Source organism: Pelophylax lessonae (assembly GCF_965119305.1).
Source record: "Pelophylax lessonae genome assembly, chromosome: 1".
Lineage (NCBI taxonomy): Eukaryota > Metazoa > Chordata > Amphibia > Anura > Ranidae > Pelophylax > Pelophylax lessonae.
The window spans coordinates 516,853,612-516,873,199 of NC_138768.1; the positions used below are offsets into that span (position 1 = coordinate 516,853,612).

General features: G+C 47.8%; 1 protein-coding gene across 1 annotated transcript in view; it reads left to right on the forward strand.

Moving 5' to 3' along the window:
* PCSK4 (proprotein convertase subtilisin/kexin type 4) overlaps positions 1 to 19,588 on the forward strand; it is a gene marked incomplete at both ends in the record, with an annotated part of 193,199 nt that overhangs the window by 141,254 nt on the left and 32,357 nt on the right. The window contains 2 exons of the mRNA XM_082247179.1: positions 12,825 to 13,004; positions 13,072 to 13,196. Of these exons, the coding sequence (XP_082103305.1) occupies positions 12,825 to 13,004; positions 13,072 to 13,196 (305 nt within the window). The remainder of the gene's footprint in view (positions 1 to 12,824; positions 13,005 to 13,071; positions 13,197 to 19,588) is intronic.

Genomic DNA, 19,588 nt, shown 5'->3' on the forward strand with positions numbered 1-19,588 from the left:
TCCTTCCTGCTGTAGTGTTAGCTGGGACCTGTAGTGCCATATTTAAAGTGGTGAGACACGTATTTTTTGCAAAAAAAAAAAAAAAAATTCTCTTACGTCCTCTGACAGTTGCCGCCCACTCATGCAGTCTTCACTTATGGGTATTGACCTCTTATCCACAGGAGTAAGCTGTAATGGTATCGTGCGCTGGGACACCATTTTGTCAGGCAATCATTTTGTTTAAAGCAGCCATAACAGGTAGACCAGAGACCACTGATTCACCCAGCCCCCTCCTCAAGCTAATTAACTCCCTGGGTCATTTAACATTAGTATGCGAGCTTCAAAAGAGCTGTTACTTCACAGCAAACCTTATCTCCGCAGACAGGACGCCTGGCAGATGGCAGGCCAGGTTGTAAAGCCATAAACGAGCAAGCCATTAAGACTGACCAGGCTGGGTCGTAAATACCACATTGCCCAGCTGGCCATTAGAACTGTAATACATTCACACACAAATTCATAATTGTAAACACAGCCAAGATATGTCTCTTGAAAGTATATATTTGAATGCCAAATAAAATACTGAACGAAACGAGACCATGCATGATCCCCCTATCACACATGGAATAGAAAAGAGTGATAAGATATTCCCTGTATGATAAAACTATTCATATTTGGTATCGTTTGAAGGCAAATCACCTACTGAGTGAGGGACTAGCAGTTTAAAGAAGATAACTATTACATATTTCAAGATATGAATTCCGTTATAAATCTGTCTAAACGGGAGGTGTCTTGGCATTTTCTGAGCCTCAGGACCGCCCATGGCCCCAGTGTTTACTGGTCAAGGACCTCTGGTGACACCCCCTGCGGGTCAGAGAAAAAGAGAGAAACTGATGTGTCTCAGTTCTCATTTTAACATCAAAGAAGTAACATCGCACAAGTGGGAGAACCGATCACACACCTGTCTCTTGAAGAGTGCTCCTGTATAGAATAAAGCCTCTGAACATTCCTGTCTGCGGGTGACAGTGTGTGTTACAGACGATTATTCTAAAGTCATAATTGATATTTCTAAAATTACGAGCGTCCGCTGGGCTCAAACGAAGCAGTGGTGGCAGAGAAAGGGTTAATTAATTAGCCCGGTGACAATCGCTCTGTCTGCTGGCATTTAGATTGTGGTGTGGTGTGCGGCTGAGAGTGGCATTGTTACTCAAGTGATGACAGGGTGTGAGATTGCCTGGTCCTTGGTCACAAGTTGGATGAGAAGGCCAGGGGTCTGATACCTGCCACCGTCACATATTGGCTGGCAGCGTACGTGGGATAGTCTTGCATTTAAGAGCATTCAGTGCACTGTTAGGAATTGGCTCTGCACTGAAGGATTGTAACGGTTGTGGAAAGCAGTCCTTAGAGACAAGCTGGTGCATATTTTTTTTGTTTTTAAAAAGCTATCTGTTCTATCTTTTCTGCTTGCAAACATGCCTGGTTTATAGGAATATAAAAAAAATGAGCAAAAGTGATCTGACTACTGAGTGCACATCTAGAGGACTTGACGTCAGTGGCAAAAATCGTGAAGGAATGATTCATGCCCTGCAGGAGCATGATATCCAGGCAAGCCAAAATCTGGCGGAACCAGAAGAAGAGGCTTCCGTTACTTCAGAGCCCAGTGATTCAGGAATGGCCGCGCAGGATTGGCCAGCAGAGACTGACACTGGAGTATCACTGGAAGTCAACCCCCAGCCACAGCATGAGCAGACCAGCCCCCGCTTGCCTGCGACCAGCATAGACTCTCCTCAAATGCAGGAAACACTGCAACGTGTCAAGGAAATGGATCCTATGGCGTACCTGCAGTTTCTGGAACGGCAGGCTGCGGCTGAGAGAGAGGTTGCGGAGAGGGAGGCTAATCATCGGCACGAACGGGAGATGGCTAAGCTCCAGCCGCAGAACCTCGGATCCCTAGAACACAGGGACACCTCTCTGCTTATAAGCCAGGCAGCCAAATTTGCAGTTATGGAAAAGGACAGTGACATTGATGTGTATCTACTGTCGTTTGAGAAGACTTGCCGTCAGTACCATCTGCCCCAAGCACAGTGGGCCCGGTACCTGACGCCAGGGCTGCGAGGCAAGGCCCTGGACGCTTAGGTCGAATTGCCAACAGCACAGGATGGTGATTATGAGGCCATAAAGGCTGCAATCATCCAAAAGTACCAGCTGACCCCGGAAGTGTACCGGAAGCGATTTAGGTCCCTGCAAAAGGGGCCTGGGGACTCCTATATGGATGTGGTAAGCCGCATACGCACCACATTCCGGCAGTGGACTAAAGGCTTGAACGCCATTTCATCCCTGGAGGATCTCATGATTGGAGATCAACTCTAAAGCCCCGTACACACGTACCGATCGTCAGCCGAACGATCGGCCGTCTTTTGTCCAGGGCTGTCGTGTCTGTTGAAAACTGCAAAAGACTGCATACGAATTTTGTCGGCAAACAACAGCTGACTGCAGAAGTGATGTCATGTGATGGTTAACTTTCCTGGTCTTTTTTCTTTTCTGAGCATGCCCAGTCTTGCAAATCTGCTGTCTGTCGGCCGAATTCTGTACTGACTGGCGAACAATCGGCCGTTCTGGTGTTGGCCAACAAAAATTTTAATGCTTGCACGACAGATTCTTTTCGGCCGAAAGTGCGATGTCGGCTGTCGGAAGCATCATACTAACAAGCCTACAATCGGCCGTTCGGTCGTCGGCCGAATCTTTACGGCCGACAATCGGTACGTGTGTACGGGGCATTACATATCTGTCCTACAGACGTCAAACAGTTTGTGTTGGAACGGTCCTACAGACTTCAGATAGTTTGTGTTGGAACGGAAGCCAGTCTCTGCCCAAGCAGCAGCAGAACTAGCAGATACCTACATCCACACTCGGGTATCTGACCATCGCAAGGCTCCTCTGTATGGCGCGAAAGGACGGAAATTGACCATGGCAACCCCTCCTGCACCTATGAGCCTTAGTTCCCCAGCAACCAGCACCTGCAGTCTCTGGTGTCACCTCAACTGCAACTGACACCCGCAGATGCTACACCTGTGGGAAAGCTGGACATCTCAGGACACAGTGCCCTGAGAAGAAGCAGATGACATAACCTGGTCAGCCGTCCAGCAACTCTTCCTCAGTGCTGTTTGTCCGCAGGAGATCCCGGGTGACCGCCGAACAACTTGCAGCCCGTCACCGTGGGCAACCGGACTGTAACTGGTTTCCGGGACACAGGAGCTGAAGTCACCTTGGTCAGACCAGAAGTGATAAGAAGAAGGGACATCATCCCTGGAAAGTTTTTTACCTTCACTGGAGTTGGGGGGGACCCGCTCACAAGTACCCTGTGCCCATGTTTTCATTGATTGGGGTGCTGGGAGTGGGATGAGGGAGGTGGGAGTCTCTGAGGAAATCCCCACAGCTGTTTTGTTGGGTGCCGATTTAGGTCCCCTGTTTCTTACTACACCCCTGCTAAGAGCACCCTTGATGCCTCCACTGAACTCTCTGGACTTAACAAGGTACTGTGTGCAGATGTTGGGGTAATGTCTGGGCAACCTATGGATGGACAGGGGGAGGGGAAGGGTAGCGTTGAATTACCAGGTCCTCCATCTTTTGAAGAAGGAAAGGAGACCCCCTTGCCTGTGAAGTTACCTGGGGTATGCTTTAATAATGCTGATAATGATGATGAAAATTATGATGCTAATGATGATGAAAATGATGATGCTAATGATGGGGAAAATGATGATGCTAATGATAACGCTAATGATGTTTTGCCAATGTTGGTGGTCCCTCGCAGTGCTAAAAAGGCAGCGAAGATGCAGGCCCTGGTCGCAGAAGAGAAGGAGGAGGTCTCTGTGCCCTCTCCCTGTTCTGACCCAGTAGACTCCACCTCTGTTAAGCCTCAGCAGCTGTCATTGTTCGCCACAGGACAGCTGGCTGGGACTTGTAGTTCCGCCTGTAAGCCAGCTCTGCAGATCAACCAGGCTCTCAAACAACTCAGGAGTGGAACCGATTGGCCCCCTGCTGAGAAGAGTACACAACAGCTTGACTGGGACAGTGAGCAGATAGGTGTGACAGGCCAACAGGCAGGGGGCCTGGGGACTGAAGAGATTAACCAGCTGCTCATTGTGTCCAGTCAACCTCACAGACATGTATTGAATGTGTCACTTGATCTGTTTTGTAAGGATCCCTGTGAGATCAGGAGGGCCAGGCCTGGGGTAACACATTATGGTCTGTGGCCTAACCTGATTCTTACACCCCATCCTAGCAGAGCACATGCCAGGGGCAAAGGCAGTACCCCTGAACTGGGAAAGACAGGTGTCTTTGCTGACGCTGACATTGTTGACACTCAGGGAGTGGGTTTGGGCCTTCAGCTGAAACCACCTTTCTCCCTCCAGGTATCTATGCTGCTGGCAGTGCTTACAACGTGCCGCGTCAGAGATATTGGAGTCCCTGGGAGGGCACACCCTGACGTCCACTAGGTGGGTGCCTTGGTGTCTGCTCCCCCCATACCTGCAACCTCTCCTGTGTCTCACAGGAGGCGCAGGCCGATGGGGAACAGGAGACAGAGAGAAGGCTTTGTGGAGCCTTTAGCAGGCTGAATGCCAGCCCTGCAATTGTGGCCTACCCCGTGCCCAGGAACCATGAGGTGTCAAAGCAGCTTGCTGGTACCCGCTGTCCAACCATCTTGAACCTTAGTCGGGGGCTTGGACCAAACCCTCTAACCTGGAAGGCTCAGGACAAGCCAGCCTTCCCCACCCCATGTGGCTTAACTGCGTCTATGGCAATGCTAGATGGGGTTAGAAATGCATCAGACACCTCCTTAAGGGTCACGTGTAATCTACGAGGAGAGGTCGAACCTTGTGCAGTGGCCTGCCTTAGGGGCCTGGTATTGTTTGGCCCTGTCTGGGTGGAACACCCAGGGCTCCTGTCAGCAGTCCTAAACAATCTGGCACGGCCTAGTTTGACAGTTCTGCATAGTAACTGTCAGATGGACATGTCAGCGGTTTGGTACTGGGAACAGCAGGGAGGAGTAGGCACCCAGAGATCTGGAACTGGGGCTACCAGGACGTGGCCTACTCCTCAAACCACAACTTTGGTTACATCATTCCTGTGTACAGCTGGCCACAGGAGGATGCTGGGGTGCAACTATAGAGGCTCAGCTGAACCCGTGACTGACCAACCCAACGGTACCCTGGTTAAACTGGCATCCTTGACGCCCGGGTGTCAGAAGGTCCTGACGGAGGTACTGGCCGTGCACCTGGGACATGGGGCCCGGAATTTAAACGCCCAGTCCCGGCACAACCCTATGCCATTACCTTTGGGCCAGATGCAGCCCTAGGCCAGAGGGATGCGAAAGGGGAGGAAAATCTGATCCTCTATCTGAGCCGGAAGCTGCTCCCCATGAAAGTAGCATATGCCAACCAGCATAAGAAAGGCGGCCCCTTTGTCGCGACAAGCCGAGCTGCAAGAGTCAGTTGTGTCAGGAGGGAAATTGCAGTCCCCTCCTATGCACCCACAAAAGGGGGAGGTATAATGGTATTGTGCGCTGGGACACCATTTTGTCAGGCAACCATTTTGTTTAAAGCAGCCATAACAGGTAGACCAGAGATCACTGATTCACCCAGCCCCCTCCTCGAGCTAATTAACTCCCTGGGTCACTTAACATTAGTATGCAAGCTTCAAAAGAGCTACTTCACAGCAAACCTTATCTCCGCAGACAGGACACCTGGCAGATGGCAGTCCAGGTTGTAAAGCCATAAACGAGCAAGCCATTAAGACTGACCAGGCTGGGTTGTAAATACCACACTGCCCAGCTGGCCATTAGAACTGTAATACATTCACACACAAATTCATAATTGTAAACACAACCAAGATATGTCTCTAGAAAGTATATATTTGAATGCCAAATAAAATACTGAACGAAATGAGACCATGCATGATCCCCCTATTGCACATGGAATAGAAAAGAGCGATTAAGATATTCCCTGTATGATAAAAAATATTCATATTTGGTATCGTTTGAAGGCAAATCACTTGCTGAGTGAGGGACTAGCAGTTTAAAGAAGGTAACCATTACATATTTCAAAATATGAATTCCGTTATAAATCTGTCTAAACGGGAGGTGTCTTGGCATTTTCTGAGCCTCAGGGCCGCCCATGGCCCCAGTGTTTACTGGTCAAGGACCTCTGGTGACACCCCATGCGGGTCAGAGAAAAAAGAGAGAAGCTAATGAGTTTCTTAGTTCTCATTTTAAAATCAAAGAAGTTACATCGCACAAGTGGGAGAACCGATCACACATGCTCAGCTTTGAAACTCTAATAATACACGGACGTGAACTGCAAGTATTCCAATTTCTAATTCTTTATCCTAATTTTTCTAAATTGCTGAATTGTGTCTCTGTTTCTTTGTAACCCATTTTTCTGTAAATATTTTTATTTGCGCCAATTTAAACCTTTTTATAATTAAACCTTATTTTGAAAAGTGTTAATCTTGCTTCTAAGCTCTTAACGCAAGCTAACCCAAGAACCTGTCTCTTGAAGAGCGCTACTGTATAGAATAAAGCCTCTGAACATTCCTGTCTGTGGTGACAGTGTGTGTTACAGACGATTATTCTAAAGTCATAATTGGCATTTCTAAAATTACGAGTGTCCGCTGGGCTCAAACGAAGCGGTGGTGGCAGAGAAAGGGTTAATTGTTTAATTAGCCCGGTGACAATCGCTCTGTCTTCTGGCATTTAGATTGTGGTGTGCGGCTGAGAGTGGCATTGTTACGCAAGTGACGGCAGGGTGTGAGATTGCCTGGTCCTTGGTCATGAGTTGGATAAGAAGGCCAGGGGTCTGATACCCACCACCGTCACATAAGCTAGGCAGAAGATTTTGTTAGAAACATTCACAAAAAGCTTTGCATAGACACACCTATAGGGGGCTGTCCCTCTGGTCCAATACCCCCCCTGCTAGCAGCATTCCCAATTCAGTTTGTCTTTTGCCTAGTCCGGAGTAGGCAGGCTTCTCTTAGCTGGGGCTACAGTCTCAGCCTTTTTCTTCTGTTTTCTTCTGTGTTTTCTTTACACTGATAGCTTTTTATTTGTTCCTGCGCTTAGTTAGTCAGGCTTCGGAAGACTACAGCGTTCGCGGAGCTAGGAATCGGACTGGTTATCCTAGAGCCTTACGGAATCCCAGCCCGTCATCGAGCGTTTAGCAGGCTATGCGTACGCCCAGGCCTCACAAACGACCTGTCCCTGTCCTCAGGGACAAAGCCTGCGGAGTGGCTACTTCACTAGGATGACTCAACTGTAGTACGCTGCGTTTTGCTAGCGTCCTGTTTGGCTGACGGCTTCCTGTCATGCAGCGGCACCCACGCCTTCACTGGATCGGTGAGTACCATGCTACCCCTCTATCTATATCTGTCGGGGGGTGTATGTGGGGCCTCTGTTATGGGGATGGCAGTCTGTTTGGAGTCTGTGATATCCCCCTCATGTCTGTATGTATGGTTCCCGTGTGTCCCTCACGGTCCATGCGGGGGTGCTATTGCGGTCATGCTGCGGTGTGGGGGGTTTGCGGGGGTCCCGGAGTCCCTTGGTAGTGCTTGTGCAACGTTGGGGTACAGACGTGTGTGGAGGCCGCAGCGGTGTAAAAACCTCGGGGCCCCCATTTTGGGTGTGGGCAGGCTGTTCGGCTTCATGTGAGGGCAGCAGCCTTCTTCCCTGTAGTGAATTGCCACCCTTTCGGGCGCCATCTTTAGTGTGGCAATGTTTGTTCCCATGTGCTCTTCTGCCATTTCCCTGGAGCCTCCCTATAGACTTACATTGGCAACCATTTTCTGTTGGCTCAGTACCATGTTCGGCCTCGAGTGGCGTGACATCATTTCCTTTCTCCAGGCATTAAGATCGAGCTGGCAGCGCGGTTTGTATGGGGACACTTCTGGGGGGCTTTTCTGCTGTTTTTCTGGAAAAATATCCTTGCTGGCAGTTATATTAGTTTGTGTTTAGTAGCACAGGCTGTCTAATTGCGGTGCTTTGCGGTGGGAACTGCCGCTATTGCTGATTTAAAGGGCCAGTGCCATAATATTTCTAAGTGGGTTTTTATGGAGTCCCAGGACAGCAAATTCCCCCCAGCTCTGGTGGAGGGTTCAGGTACTCCTGAAGCCTCTGCGATGGGCTTCCTTACTGCTGCACTTGCGACTTTAGCGTCTAAAGTGGATTTGTTGATGTCTGAGCGGGCTTCTAAGAAAAGGCCCAGGCTTTCTCAATCTTCTGATTCAGAGCTAGATATGGTTGCCATGGACAGTGTATCTCCTGAGGGGTCTCAGTCTTCTCAGTCGGAAGGGGAGGAGGAGGAGGAGGGGGAGGACTCCCCCTCCGGGTCGGCCAGGGAACGTGCTGCGATGTCTGCGCTCATTAGTTCTGTTAAAGATACACTACATTTTGAGGATGAGCCCCACCCGCCGGGTAAGCAGTCTTTCTTTGGGACCCGCAGAACCCAAAAGTCGGTTCAGGTATTTCCCTGTCCCGCTGAGTTTCACGAAACGGTGAATGAGCAATGGCGCAATTTAAAGCGCAATTTTGTGGTGCCTAAGCGGTTCCAGTACCGTTATCCTTTTGCGTCTTTGACTGATTCGCACTGGTCTGTGGCCCCTAAGGTGGACCACACGGTATCCAGGTTAAACAAGGCCACTCTGATGCCCACGGAGGATTGTTTAGGGACCCGGCGGATAGACGGGTGGAATCTCTTACCCGCAACTCCTTTATGGTGGCGGGTTCCTTGCTGAAACCCGTGTTCGCCTCAGTTATGGTCTCTCAGGCTGTGGTGGAATGGACTAAGGTGCTCAGGCGCACCCTTGTGGCTGATTCCACCCCTCCTGCTACTCTGGAGATGGTGGACCAAATTATTCAGGCTGTTTTATACCTGTGTGACGCGGCCTTGGATGAGGCCCCTTTAGTCTCACGCTTATCTGCAGTCGCAGTGATAATCCGTTGCATTGTGTGGTTGAAAAGCTGGTCGGCTGACCAAACTTCCAGGAAGACGGTATCTGACATCCCTTATGCAGGGGATCGCCTTTTTGGGGACTCCCTGGATGAGTTGGTTAAGGGGGTCACTGGGGGTAAAAGCACGCTGCTGCCCCAGGTGTCCAAGGGTAAATTTTTCCGCGGTAAGCGGGGCCCTTCCTTTAAACCTAACCAGGGGTCCTTTTGTGCCTTTAAGGCACAAGACAAGGGCAAATCCTTCAAGGCCTCTGGTGGCCAGAAGGAGCCTTGAGTGGGAAAGTCAAAAGCCGCCCACTCTAACACGGCGACCCAGTCCGCCTCAACCCGATGGGGCGCCCTCACCCGTTTCAGGATTGGGGGGACGTCTGCACTGTTTTCCCGAACCTTGGCTGGCCAAAATTCAGGACAGGTGGGTTCAGGAACTCATTCAGTCGGGGTACAAGATCGAATTTCGATCACGCCCATTAGACAGATTCTTTCCCTCAAATCTTCATTTGACCCCAGATCGTTTCCAAGATCTCCAACGGGCAGTTCAGGATCTCCTCGCCCAGGGGGTGATTGTCCCGGTGCCACATCGGGACAGATTTCAGGGTTTTTACTCGAATCTGTTCATGGTGCCCAGAAAGGAGGGCAATGTGCGTCCCAATTCTGGACTTAAAGTTTCTGAACCGCTTCGTGCGGGTTCAAAAGTTCCGCATGGAATCCATTTGATCGGTGGTGGCCTCCCTGAGCCCGGGAGATTTCCTGGCTTCCATCGACCTCAAGGATGCGTATTTACACATCCCCATTTTCGAGGGTAATCAGAGGTACCTCCGATTCGCAGTCGCGGAGGAGCACTATCCGTTTGTAGCGTTGCCTTTCGGTCTCGCTTCGTCTCCAAGGGTGTTTACCAAAGTGTTGACTCCGGCCCTGGCCCTGTTGCGGGAGCAGAGGATGGCAATCCTGGGGTATCTGGACGATCTCCTATTAAGGTCGAGTTCCAGTGCCACTCTGTTGCGCGATCTGTCAACCACGGTTCAGATGCTTCAGGAGTTCGGGTGGACCATTAATTTTCAGAAGTCGGCATTGTCTCCTTCTGTTCGACTCCATTACCTGGGGATGGTTCTGGACTCCACCCAAGCAAAGGTCTGGAGCAGGTATCAAAGGGCCAATCCTCACATGTATACGGTAAAGCCCATAAGAGGTGATCCAGAAATGAAAAAAATGCACATATCGTAAAACCGTACCAACAAACCAATTTATAAAAAAAAAAAACTTACTAAGAACATAGGGTAAACTGGCAGAAAAGCAAAATACAACTATGCAAAGATCCAAACTGCGACGTCCCGCGTATAGCATGTAAAGATCTCCGGCCGGCGCTGGGGGCATGGCTTCAACGTATTTCTTCTAACAGGTAAGTGAACCCGGGGCCGGAACTCCGCTTTAAGGTGCAACTGTGGTGGAAGCCTATGCCTGAAAAACTCAGTGGGGGTATGTCCGTCAGGGGCTGAAGTCTATCTGGTATGTGTTTAATGTGGGTAGCAGGGGGTTTATGCTAGGGGTGCACCAAATGGAAATTTTGGTGCCGAAACCGAAAGTTCAGGATGCACTTGGCTGAACCCGAAAATGACAGGTTTTTAAAATAAATATATATATATTTTTTATATACAATTGTATTCAACTTTTTTATATCATACATTTTAATAAATAATTTATTGTCTGTCATTATAGGCACCTTTAGCACAAGAAAAGCTCAAGAAAAATGCATCGCTTTAAATTCTATGTATGTCTTCACACTGATTCGTTGCGTCTCCGTTGTGGTGTTAAAAATTTTGCTTGCTACATTTTTGGTCAGTTAAAAAAGCGCACCTCACTATTGAAATTCATTGAAAACACAGCAAGAACACATCAATAAATCACCTGCGTTATGTTTTTGATGAGATTTTTGATTCACATGACCAATGAAAAGCACACAATAGGCACAGTAAAATCGCGTTTGTTTTGGAGCACTGTGACAAACGTTTAAGGGCTTTTTCACACTGATCGTGTGTAGTGGATGGTACAGTACCAACGGGCTAATGTCAGTGCATTGCGCTTTTAAATGTTTTTCCACAAAACTTTATTGAAATGGCATTTGTGACAGGTCAGTTCAGCCTAATCCTTATGCCTTTCTCTCTAAAGCTCCTTCCTCACCCAGTTCAGCATCAAGATTGGAGATCATTCTGGTGATTTTCATCCCACTAAACTTGCCCAGGAGTGGGTCCTCGGACCTCCATTAGGCTCCTGGCAGACTCCCCATGGGTCTTCTCCTCACCAATTGGATAGATCTGTCCCAGGGACTGGTTTGCCATTCTGATTCTGTGTTTTTGGCTCTGAAGGCTTGGCTGTTGAAAGCCAGTCCTGAGAGACGGGTGCTTTTTGGATTTGGTCACCCCTATGCTCTTAGACTTTGCGAGAAGTTTTTCTCTAGTTTTCAACATCTCACTTGCAAACTGTGTATTTCTCTTGGTGCAGAACAATGAAGAAGAAATGCTAAGGCTGAGATTTGACTCTTGATGGTACTCAAGGTAAAACCAAGATCCAAACCAGACTGGAGAAAAGACTGGATTTGTCCCACAGAGAATTTCAGATTGCTTGCTTCTCAGTCCTTTGTGAAAGCCTGAGTCCACGGTGTTGCTCACATTATTTCTCCTGTACATTCCCCAGGGTTTCCAAAGGTGGTTTCTTCTTTTCATCTTAACCAGGACACCATTCTACCTTTTCCCTGTCCTACTTTTAAACAACCTAAGGAGATTTCTTTCCATTGTCTGGATGTGGCAGGTGCTTTTTATTTTCTCCCAACTACAGCTCCCTTTCAGCAGTCTGACTCTGTCGTTCTTGAAAGCCTCTGTAGGAGACCGCCTGCTTCTTGTTCCACTGTTGCTAGTTAGATGCATAATCATCATTCAAGCTTATGACTTTAAGGTCAATGTTACCACTTTTTCACTAGATAATTTAGGCCCTGTTCACACCTGAGCGTTTTTTATCTCATAAAACGCTCATCTCTGAAGTCTCAAAATGCCCAGCAAGCAAAGTCCCATTCATTTCAACGACCCCTGTTCACATCTGGGCGTTTTGTCGCCTGACGCAAAACGCCTGAAGCTCAAAAAAGTACATGAGCTTTTTTGGCAGATTACAAGCGTTTTTGTTAGATGCCAATGCCTGCCTCCAAATACCTGCAAAAAACGCCTGAAAAAAATGCCTGAAAACGATACACTGTGAATGGAGCCTTAGTAGTTCATGGGCTTCTTGGGCTTTTCATAGTCGGGCACCTATTTATCTTTTTTTGAAGTGCTGCCACCGGGTTTTCTTTCCACATGTTCATTAGGTTTTACCAGGTTGATGTTCAAGCCTTAGCTAATGCTAGCTTAGCTCATATGGTTTTTCTGGCTGCTTTGTAGAACCCTTTTGGTTAACCTGTGGATTTTGCTGGGCCTGTTAACTTTTGTTTGCGGTGTTGCCCTCTCCTTAGTTGGACTGCTTTTGGACATCCCAATGTACCTAAATTATTTGATCCTGTGTGATAAAGAAAAAAAAAAAAAGTACATTATAAAACACCAATCCCTGTCCTCTTTTATCCACTCCTTCTTCTAATGCCTGTTAACAAAACCAAGGCATGTTGGGAGTAGGAGTGGTTATAGTTGGCTTGTTTCCCCTGTGTTCGATCTCCTAAAGGCAGCACCATAACCAAACGTACCTGAATTGCTTCATCTTTTGTCCCGTATTGTACTTCAAGAAAGGGACTTGATGGCAAGTCAAAACTTTTATTTCTCTCCTCAGGGTTTCCTTTAAATAGTGATTCAGTTTTCTCTCTTTGAATCTCATACAGGAAACTGTCTTCTGGGCTTATTGTAAGCAGAAACATCAGTGCCTGCGCTGGATCTCCAAACTATATCCTGTCCTTAGAACATGTCCAGGCCCAAATTTCCCTTCGGTATACCCGGAGGGGTGACCTTGAAATTTTCCTCACCAGTCCCATGGGCACACGTTCTGTTCTGGTATCCCCGAGGTGAGAATATGTTTTTAAGAACGTTAAGTCATAGTTGAAGGTTCTTAATGTTTAATTGTCTTCACAGACCATATGACATGAGCAGTGCAGGTTACAGAAAATGGACTTTTATGACCACCCACAGCTGGGATGAGAACCCACAGGGGACGTGGACACTAGAGCTAGTGAACAAAGGAAACTTCTGGAACAATGGTGTGTGCATTGGCTTTTTAAAACCATAAAATACTTGTTTAGTGGATATCTGAATGTAATATATGTAGATTTATTAGATATTATTTAAGAATGTGGTAGTTTTCTATAGGCACTTAAGGTCTTATCCTCTTTGAGGATTTGGGGAGTGATATATAGGTCTGAGAGAAACATTTAGAGTTATAAACATTTATGTTTCTAAATTGGTGATACCATTGTTCTCCCCTATGTTTGCATAATAATAGAATACTTACAAGGATCATACTGCCTAAAGCCATATTAAACCCAAAAACAAAAATGTAATATATTGGAGCTTACCAGTCCTTCAGATGTGGCGGCTCAATTAGTTTAGTTTTTTTTATTCGCTTATGACACACTTCTGTCTTAGGGTGTCTGCATTCTGGATGAAGTAGTAAGCAAACCTCTTTGGACAGCAGCATTGTCCATCTGGGGAGAGGGTAGTGTTAGCTGAAGTTCAACTTCAGTTTGTTAGTGAAGTCCATCTAAATCATCTGGTCTAACAATTTAAAAGCAGTTACAGCAAAACCGTTTTTTCCCTTTTGGCATAAAGTCCTATTTACATAGCATTACATGGACAGCTGCCACACACTAAACCACAGTGGTTTAGTGTGTGGTAACTGCCTGTTTTGGCTACAGTGAGCCAATGGTAGGGGGCAGTGTGGTATGCGTTTCAGCGCATAACGTAGCTCCCTTTTTGGTTTCTTTTGTTTAAATTGCATTGTTCTGTTGTACAGGGCCATGTGAGCATGTCCAGTGTGCTGCGATGCCACATGTCTACATTTTATTGCAGCTCACTGCACCGCACCTCTGAGGTGCATTGCAGTTTGCATAGGACACATAAACTATTGTTTTTCGTGTGTCCTAGTGGTGACCTGCATTCTTTCTGTGTGGTAAAACACAGGTCACTGCACAGGGAACAGGGCCTAAAGGTTTTACATAAATGATTAAAAGCTGAGCATTGTTTGTCTCAACCCTCTAACTGCTACCTTGTCTGGACAGCTTGGCCTGTTAAAAGAAGTAAAAAATACTAGACTTGCTGGTTGGATCACCAGGTGAAAATAAAAGGGAAGAAAGCCTTAAACGAATGCAGGAAAATAGTGAAAATCAGCGCAAAACTCCTAGCCGCTAGCAAATGAAGTGCACAAAACCTCAAGTGAAATAAAAATACCAAATTGCAGCGCTTAAAATAGTGATATCCAGAAAGTTATCACGAGATCCATGAAATAGACTTCACAAAGTCCATATGAGTCCATAGTTCATAAGGTAAATGTGAAAAAAATAATGGCGTCCTAATGGTAAACATCCAAATGGGTACCTGCAGACACATTGATGATCAGATAAATAAGGGTTCCTCCAACAGAGTTAAGTCCATGGACCAACATGTAGGGAGAATAAAATACAGATCATGGTGCAATACCAACAAACTGAGATGCAGTACAAACAGAGGGACGGTGACACCCGTAATGGAGAAACAAGGTTATACTGTGATTGACTCCTCAACCCCTCATGCAACCCCTCATGCAATGCAAACTCACTGGAAGAAGGAAGCTTTATAAACCTTCAATAGCGACCAGTATGAAAACCTCAGTATAGTGTCAGCATAGGGAACCATTCATCTTTAATCCAGATCAGGATCTTCCACACCAATCCAGATTATGTCAAACGTCATCAGTGTATAAGGAAAAAAGTACATTTATTGTGCAAATAGTGAACACATGAACAAATGAACAAAACGTGAGAGTAGCAGTGCAACTATGTATAAAATCGCACACTAGTAATTAATTAAATAATCGCAGCAGCTATATCAAATTGTGTGAATCACTGCACATAAAAGGCCATAAGTAAATAAAAAGGTACAACGCCACTGACAAAATCTGGGCAAATAAGCAAAAGTCTGCAAATAAGCAAAAAAGTGTTAAATATGCCCACAGCACGTGACGACACGCGTATAGGGGGCGGAGACTCCAGACGGACGTGACACTGCAGCATACACAGGAAGGCTTCCTGTGTCTCTCTCCGTTTGTATTACAGTCATATCTTTACCTGCACAGCCCGCACAGCTTATGTGTACTGAGATGTGAGTCTATTAGTTTGTTTTATTTAAATAAATATTTGCAACAGAGAGCATTAGATCTCCCTCTCGCTTCTTTTATCACATGCTGTGGATCGAGTTTATGGTTTGGGAAGGCATGCCTTTTCATTAACCCTTGCAGTGCCCTATGACTCCAGGATATGGTAACGTGACCCTGCTCATTTCCCTAGGAAATTTTGCGTGAAAAGACACAGTGGTGAAACACGGGTCATAGCCATCTTATTATGGTTGTGGGATCACGAACACCTGTTTTATCCATCTGAGCACTTTGTGGGTATTGAAGAGACTGTGATATTTGACTTAACAATGGCGTTAGCACATTATCCATAGAGGTCACTGGATTAGCACCTGAGCACTTTGTGGTTATTGAAGAGACTGCTATATCTTCTATACCGACTATAAATGATGTTATAGCATTACCCATAGAGGTCATTGAATGGCACTTGCACTTTATTATTTATTGTGATTTATTTTCTGAACGTATTACCGCTTCATTTGCACATATCTAGCTTTTACGTAGCTGCTTGCTACATAAATATACCATTTCTCTTACGTCCTCCGACAGTCGCCGCCTCTTCATATTTGTCACTATGGGGTTATTGACCTTTGCTCCGTAGGAGTAGCTAGGCAACAGAATATGTTAATATCAAAGCTTTTAGCATACCCCACCCCTAGGGGGTGGTCCCCTCAGTCAATACCCTCCTGCTTCCTGCATTCCTACCTCAGTTTCAATTGTCTAGCTCAGGAGTTAGCAGGCTTATCCTGTGCTGGGATTTCAGTCTCAGCCTCTATTCTCTCTTTTTGATTTTATTTCAAGTGTTTTCTCTTCTTTACTTAGCTGTTATTTTTCAGCATTAGTTTAGTTCTTCGGATGAAGATGATCATGCGGAGCTGGGTCTCGGACTGGCCTCCCTGGTTATCCGGGGTTCAGGGCCAGTGGCTTCCCAGCCTGCCATCGAGCGTTCAGCTCAGGTTTCCCTGGCATATGTGAACGACCCATCCCTGTTCGCTGCAGGGATGCTGCGGTGAGGTGGCTACCTCACCGGACGCCATTTGCGGTTTCGCACCGCTGTTCCACTGCGTCCTGGCTGCGACTCTCCCTGTCCTTAGTGCAGCGGTTTGATCGCTTGTGCGGGTTCCCCACGCCATCCGGATGGTAAGTGTATTCTGTGTGGGGACCTGTCTGTTTTGGGTGTCAGTCTGGGACTGTGGGACCCTGCATGTCTGTGAAAAAACGTTGAGCTCCCTGTCAGTATTAGCTGCCTTTCTGTGGGCTGAAGGGGGGGGGGGGGCTCTCCTGCTCTGCTCTGTGTAACAGGCTGAGTTTTCTGTGAGACATGCTGTATGCTGTGTGTGACATGCTTGTGCAACATTTTTGGAGCATACTGTGCGGTGACCGCCATTTTTTTGCAGCGAGCTATGGTGGCCGGTCCTGTGTGGAAAGAGCAGCGTTTTTGGCGGCGATCGCTCCGGCCTCATGTCAGCGCTGTTTCTGTATCTGCCTATGGAGCCTCAGCCAGCGGCCATGTTTGTGTAGCCTTTACATAGGCTTCATAGGGGCGGTCAGTCTTGCATCACTTAAAGGTTAAAGGACCTTAACATGTATAGCTTGGAAGAAAGAAGAGACAGAGGGGATATGATAGAAACTTTTAAATACATAAAGGGAATCAACTCGGTAAAGGAGGAGAGCATATTTAAAAGAAGAAAAACTACCACAAGAGGACACTGTTTTAAATTAGAGGGGCAAAGGTTTAAAAGTAATATGAGGAAGTATTACTTTACTGAGAGAGTAGTGGATGCATGGAATAACCTTCCTGCAGAAGTGGTAGCTGCAAATACAGTGAAGGAGTTTAAGCATGCATGGGTGTAGGCATAAGGCTATCCTTCATACAAGATAGGGCCAGGGACTATTCATAGGATTCAGATATATTGGGCAGACTAGATGGGCCAAATGGTTCTTATCTGCCGACACATTCTATGTTTCTATGTTTCTATCACTTCCTTTTCCTCTGGGACAGCGATCGGTGCAGCAGCCTGTGTGATCTCTCTCTCCAGGTTTTACCTTTCCGTATTCCTGTATTCCTTGCCTTGTATTCCTATCCCTGTGGGGGTCAGTGTATTCTGTGAGTGCGGTGGGCTACGCTCGCCGCGATCTTAAAGGGGCAGTACTCCTTTTTTTCCTAAGTCTACTGGGGCATGGATTCTCAGGAAAGCAAGTTTCCCCCCACCTTGGTAGGGGGCCAAGGGGCTGCTGCTTCCCCCGAGGGGGCTGATCTGGCTACTATTGTGGCTAACTTAGCTGCTCAGGTGCAGATGCTGGTGGCTGATCGATCCACAAAAAGGCCCAGAGTGTCAATTTCCTCTGATTCAGAGGGCGATGGGGATGCTATGGCTGGAGTGCCCTTCTCAGGGTCTCGCTCATCTCTAGACCTTGCGGGGTCTGAAGGGGAGGCTGAGGTGGAAGGGGTTGATAATTCTCCCCCTGGCTCGTCTGAAGAGCTTGCACTCATGGATGAGTTGGTTGCTTCTATCAAGCAAACACTGCATTTGGAGGATGAACCATGTCCTCCTGTTTTGATGTCCTCATACGGGACGCAAACAAGACGCAAAACGTCGCAGGTTTTTCCTTGCTCTACGGAAATTCAGCGCGCTGTTGATGAGCAATGGCGCAATATAAAGAAGCCTTTTGCTGTGCCGAGTAGGTTCAAGCTGCGTTATCCCTTTACGCCAGCTACTGATGAGCGTTGGTGTGTGCCGCCTCAGGTGGATCACGCGGTGGCGATTTTGAATAAATCCACTGCGATCCCTGCTGAGGATACCCCGGTGTTCCGGGACCCTACGGACAGGAGGTTGGAGTCTCTGGCCCGTCACTCTTATACGGTTGCGGGCTCTATGCTGAAGCCGATTTTTGCTTCCATTATGGCAGCCCAGGCTATTGCCGATTGGACGCAGGTGCTCAGGCGCACCCTGGTGACTGACTCTGCTTCACCGTCAACACTGGCTATGGTGGATCAGATTCATCAGGGTGTCATGTACTTGTGTGATGCGGACTTGGATATGGTCCCTTTTGGCTGCGCGTCTTCAAAGTGTGGCGGTGTTGAACCGTCGCCTGATCTGGCTGAAATGTTGGTCTGTTGGCCAATCTTCTCGCAAGACTTTAGCTAATTTGCCCTACGCGGGCTCTCGCCTTTTTGGCGAATCTTTGGATACTCTGATAAAGGGTATTTCTGGGGGTGAGAGCACTCTCTTGCCCCAGACTCACAAGGCTAAGTTTGTTCGCGGTAAGAAGAATACCTCGTTTAGACCCTCTCAGGGGTCCTTTCGTGCCTTTCGGTCGCACTATAAGGGCAAGCCCTTCAAGGGACAAGGCTCCCAGAAAAAGCCGTGGGCAGGTAAGCAGAAGTCCGGCCAGTCCGGGTCCGCTGCCCATAACAATGCGGCCTGAAGGGGCGCCCTCACCCAGTTCTGGGGTGGGGGGGGGGCATTTGCTCGGTTTTCTTCAACCCTGGCTGGCCCGCGTTCGGGACAGGTGGGTTCAGTAAATCGTTCGATCTGGATACAAGATCGAGTTTCTCTCTCGGCCGGCAGGCAGATTTTTTCCCTCAAATCTTCAGCTATCTCCGGAGCGATTGCGGGATCTGCACCTGGCGGTGCGGGACCTGCGGGCTCAGGGAGTGGTGGTTCAGGTGCCTCATCGGGACAGATTTCGGGGGTTCTATTCCAATCTGTTCACTGTGCCCAGAAAGGAGGGCAAGGTACGTCCGATTCTGGACTTGAAAGCTCTGAACCACTTTGTGTGGGTTCGCAAGTTTCACATGGAATCCCTGCGATCAGTGGTGGCTGCCCTGGTTCCGGGGGAATTCATGGCCTCTATCGATCTGAAGGATGCGTATCTTCACATCCCCATTTTCGAGGGTCACCAGAAGTACCCTTGATTTGCCATTGCGGAGGATCACTACCAATTCGTGGCGTTACCCTTTGGTCTTGCTTCGGCTCCGCGGGTTTTCACCAAGGTGCTTGCGCCGGTTCTGGCTTTGAGAGCCCAGGGCATCTCGGTCCTGAGGTATCTGGACGACATTCTGGTTCGGTATGCGACCAGTCAGGGTCTGGTGAGCGACCTGTCCGTCACAATGCAGACGCTACAGGTGTTTGGCTGGATAATAAATTTTTCAAAATCGACGCTGTGTCCGTCCGTTCGTCTTCCTTACCTGGGAATGATCCTGGACTCTGTTCAGGCGAAGGTCTTCCTGCCGGAAGGCAAGCTCCGGAAGCTTCAGGAAGA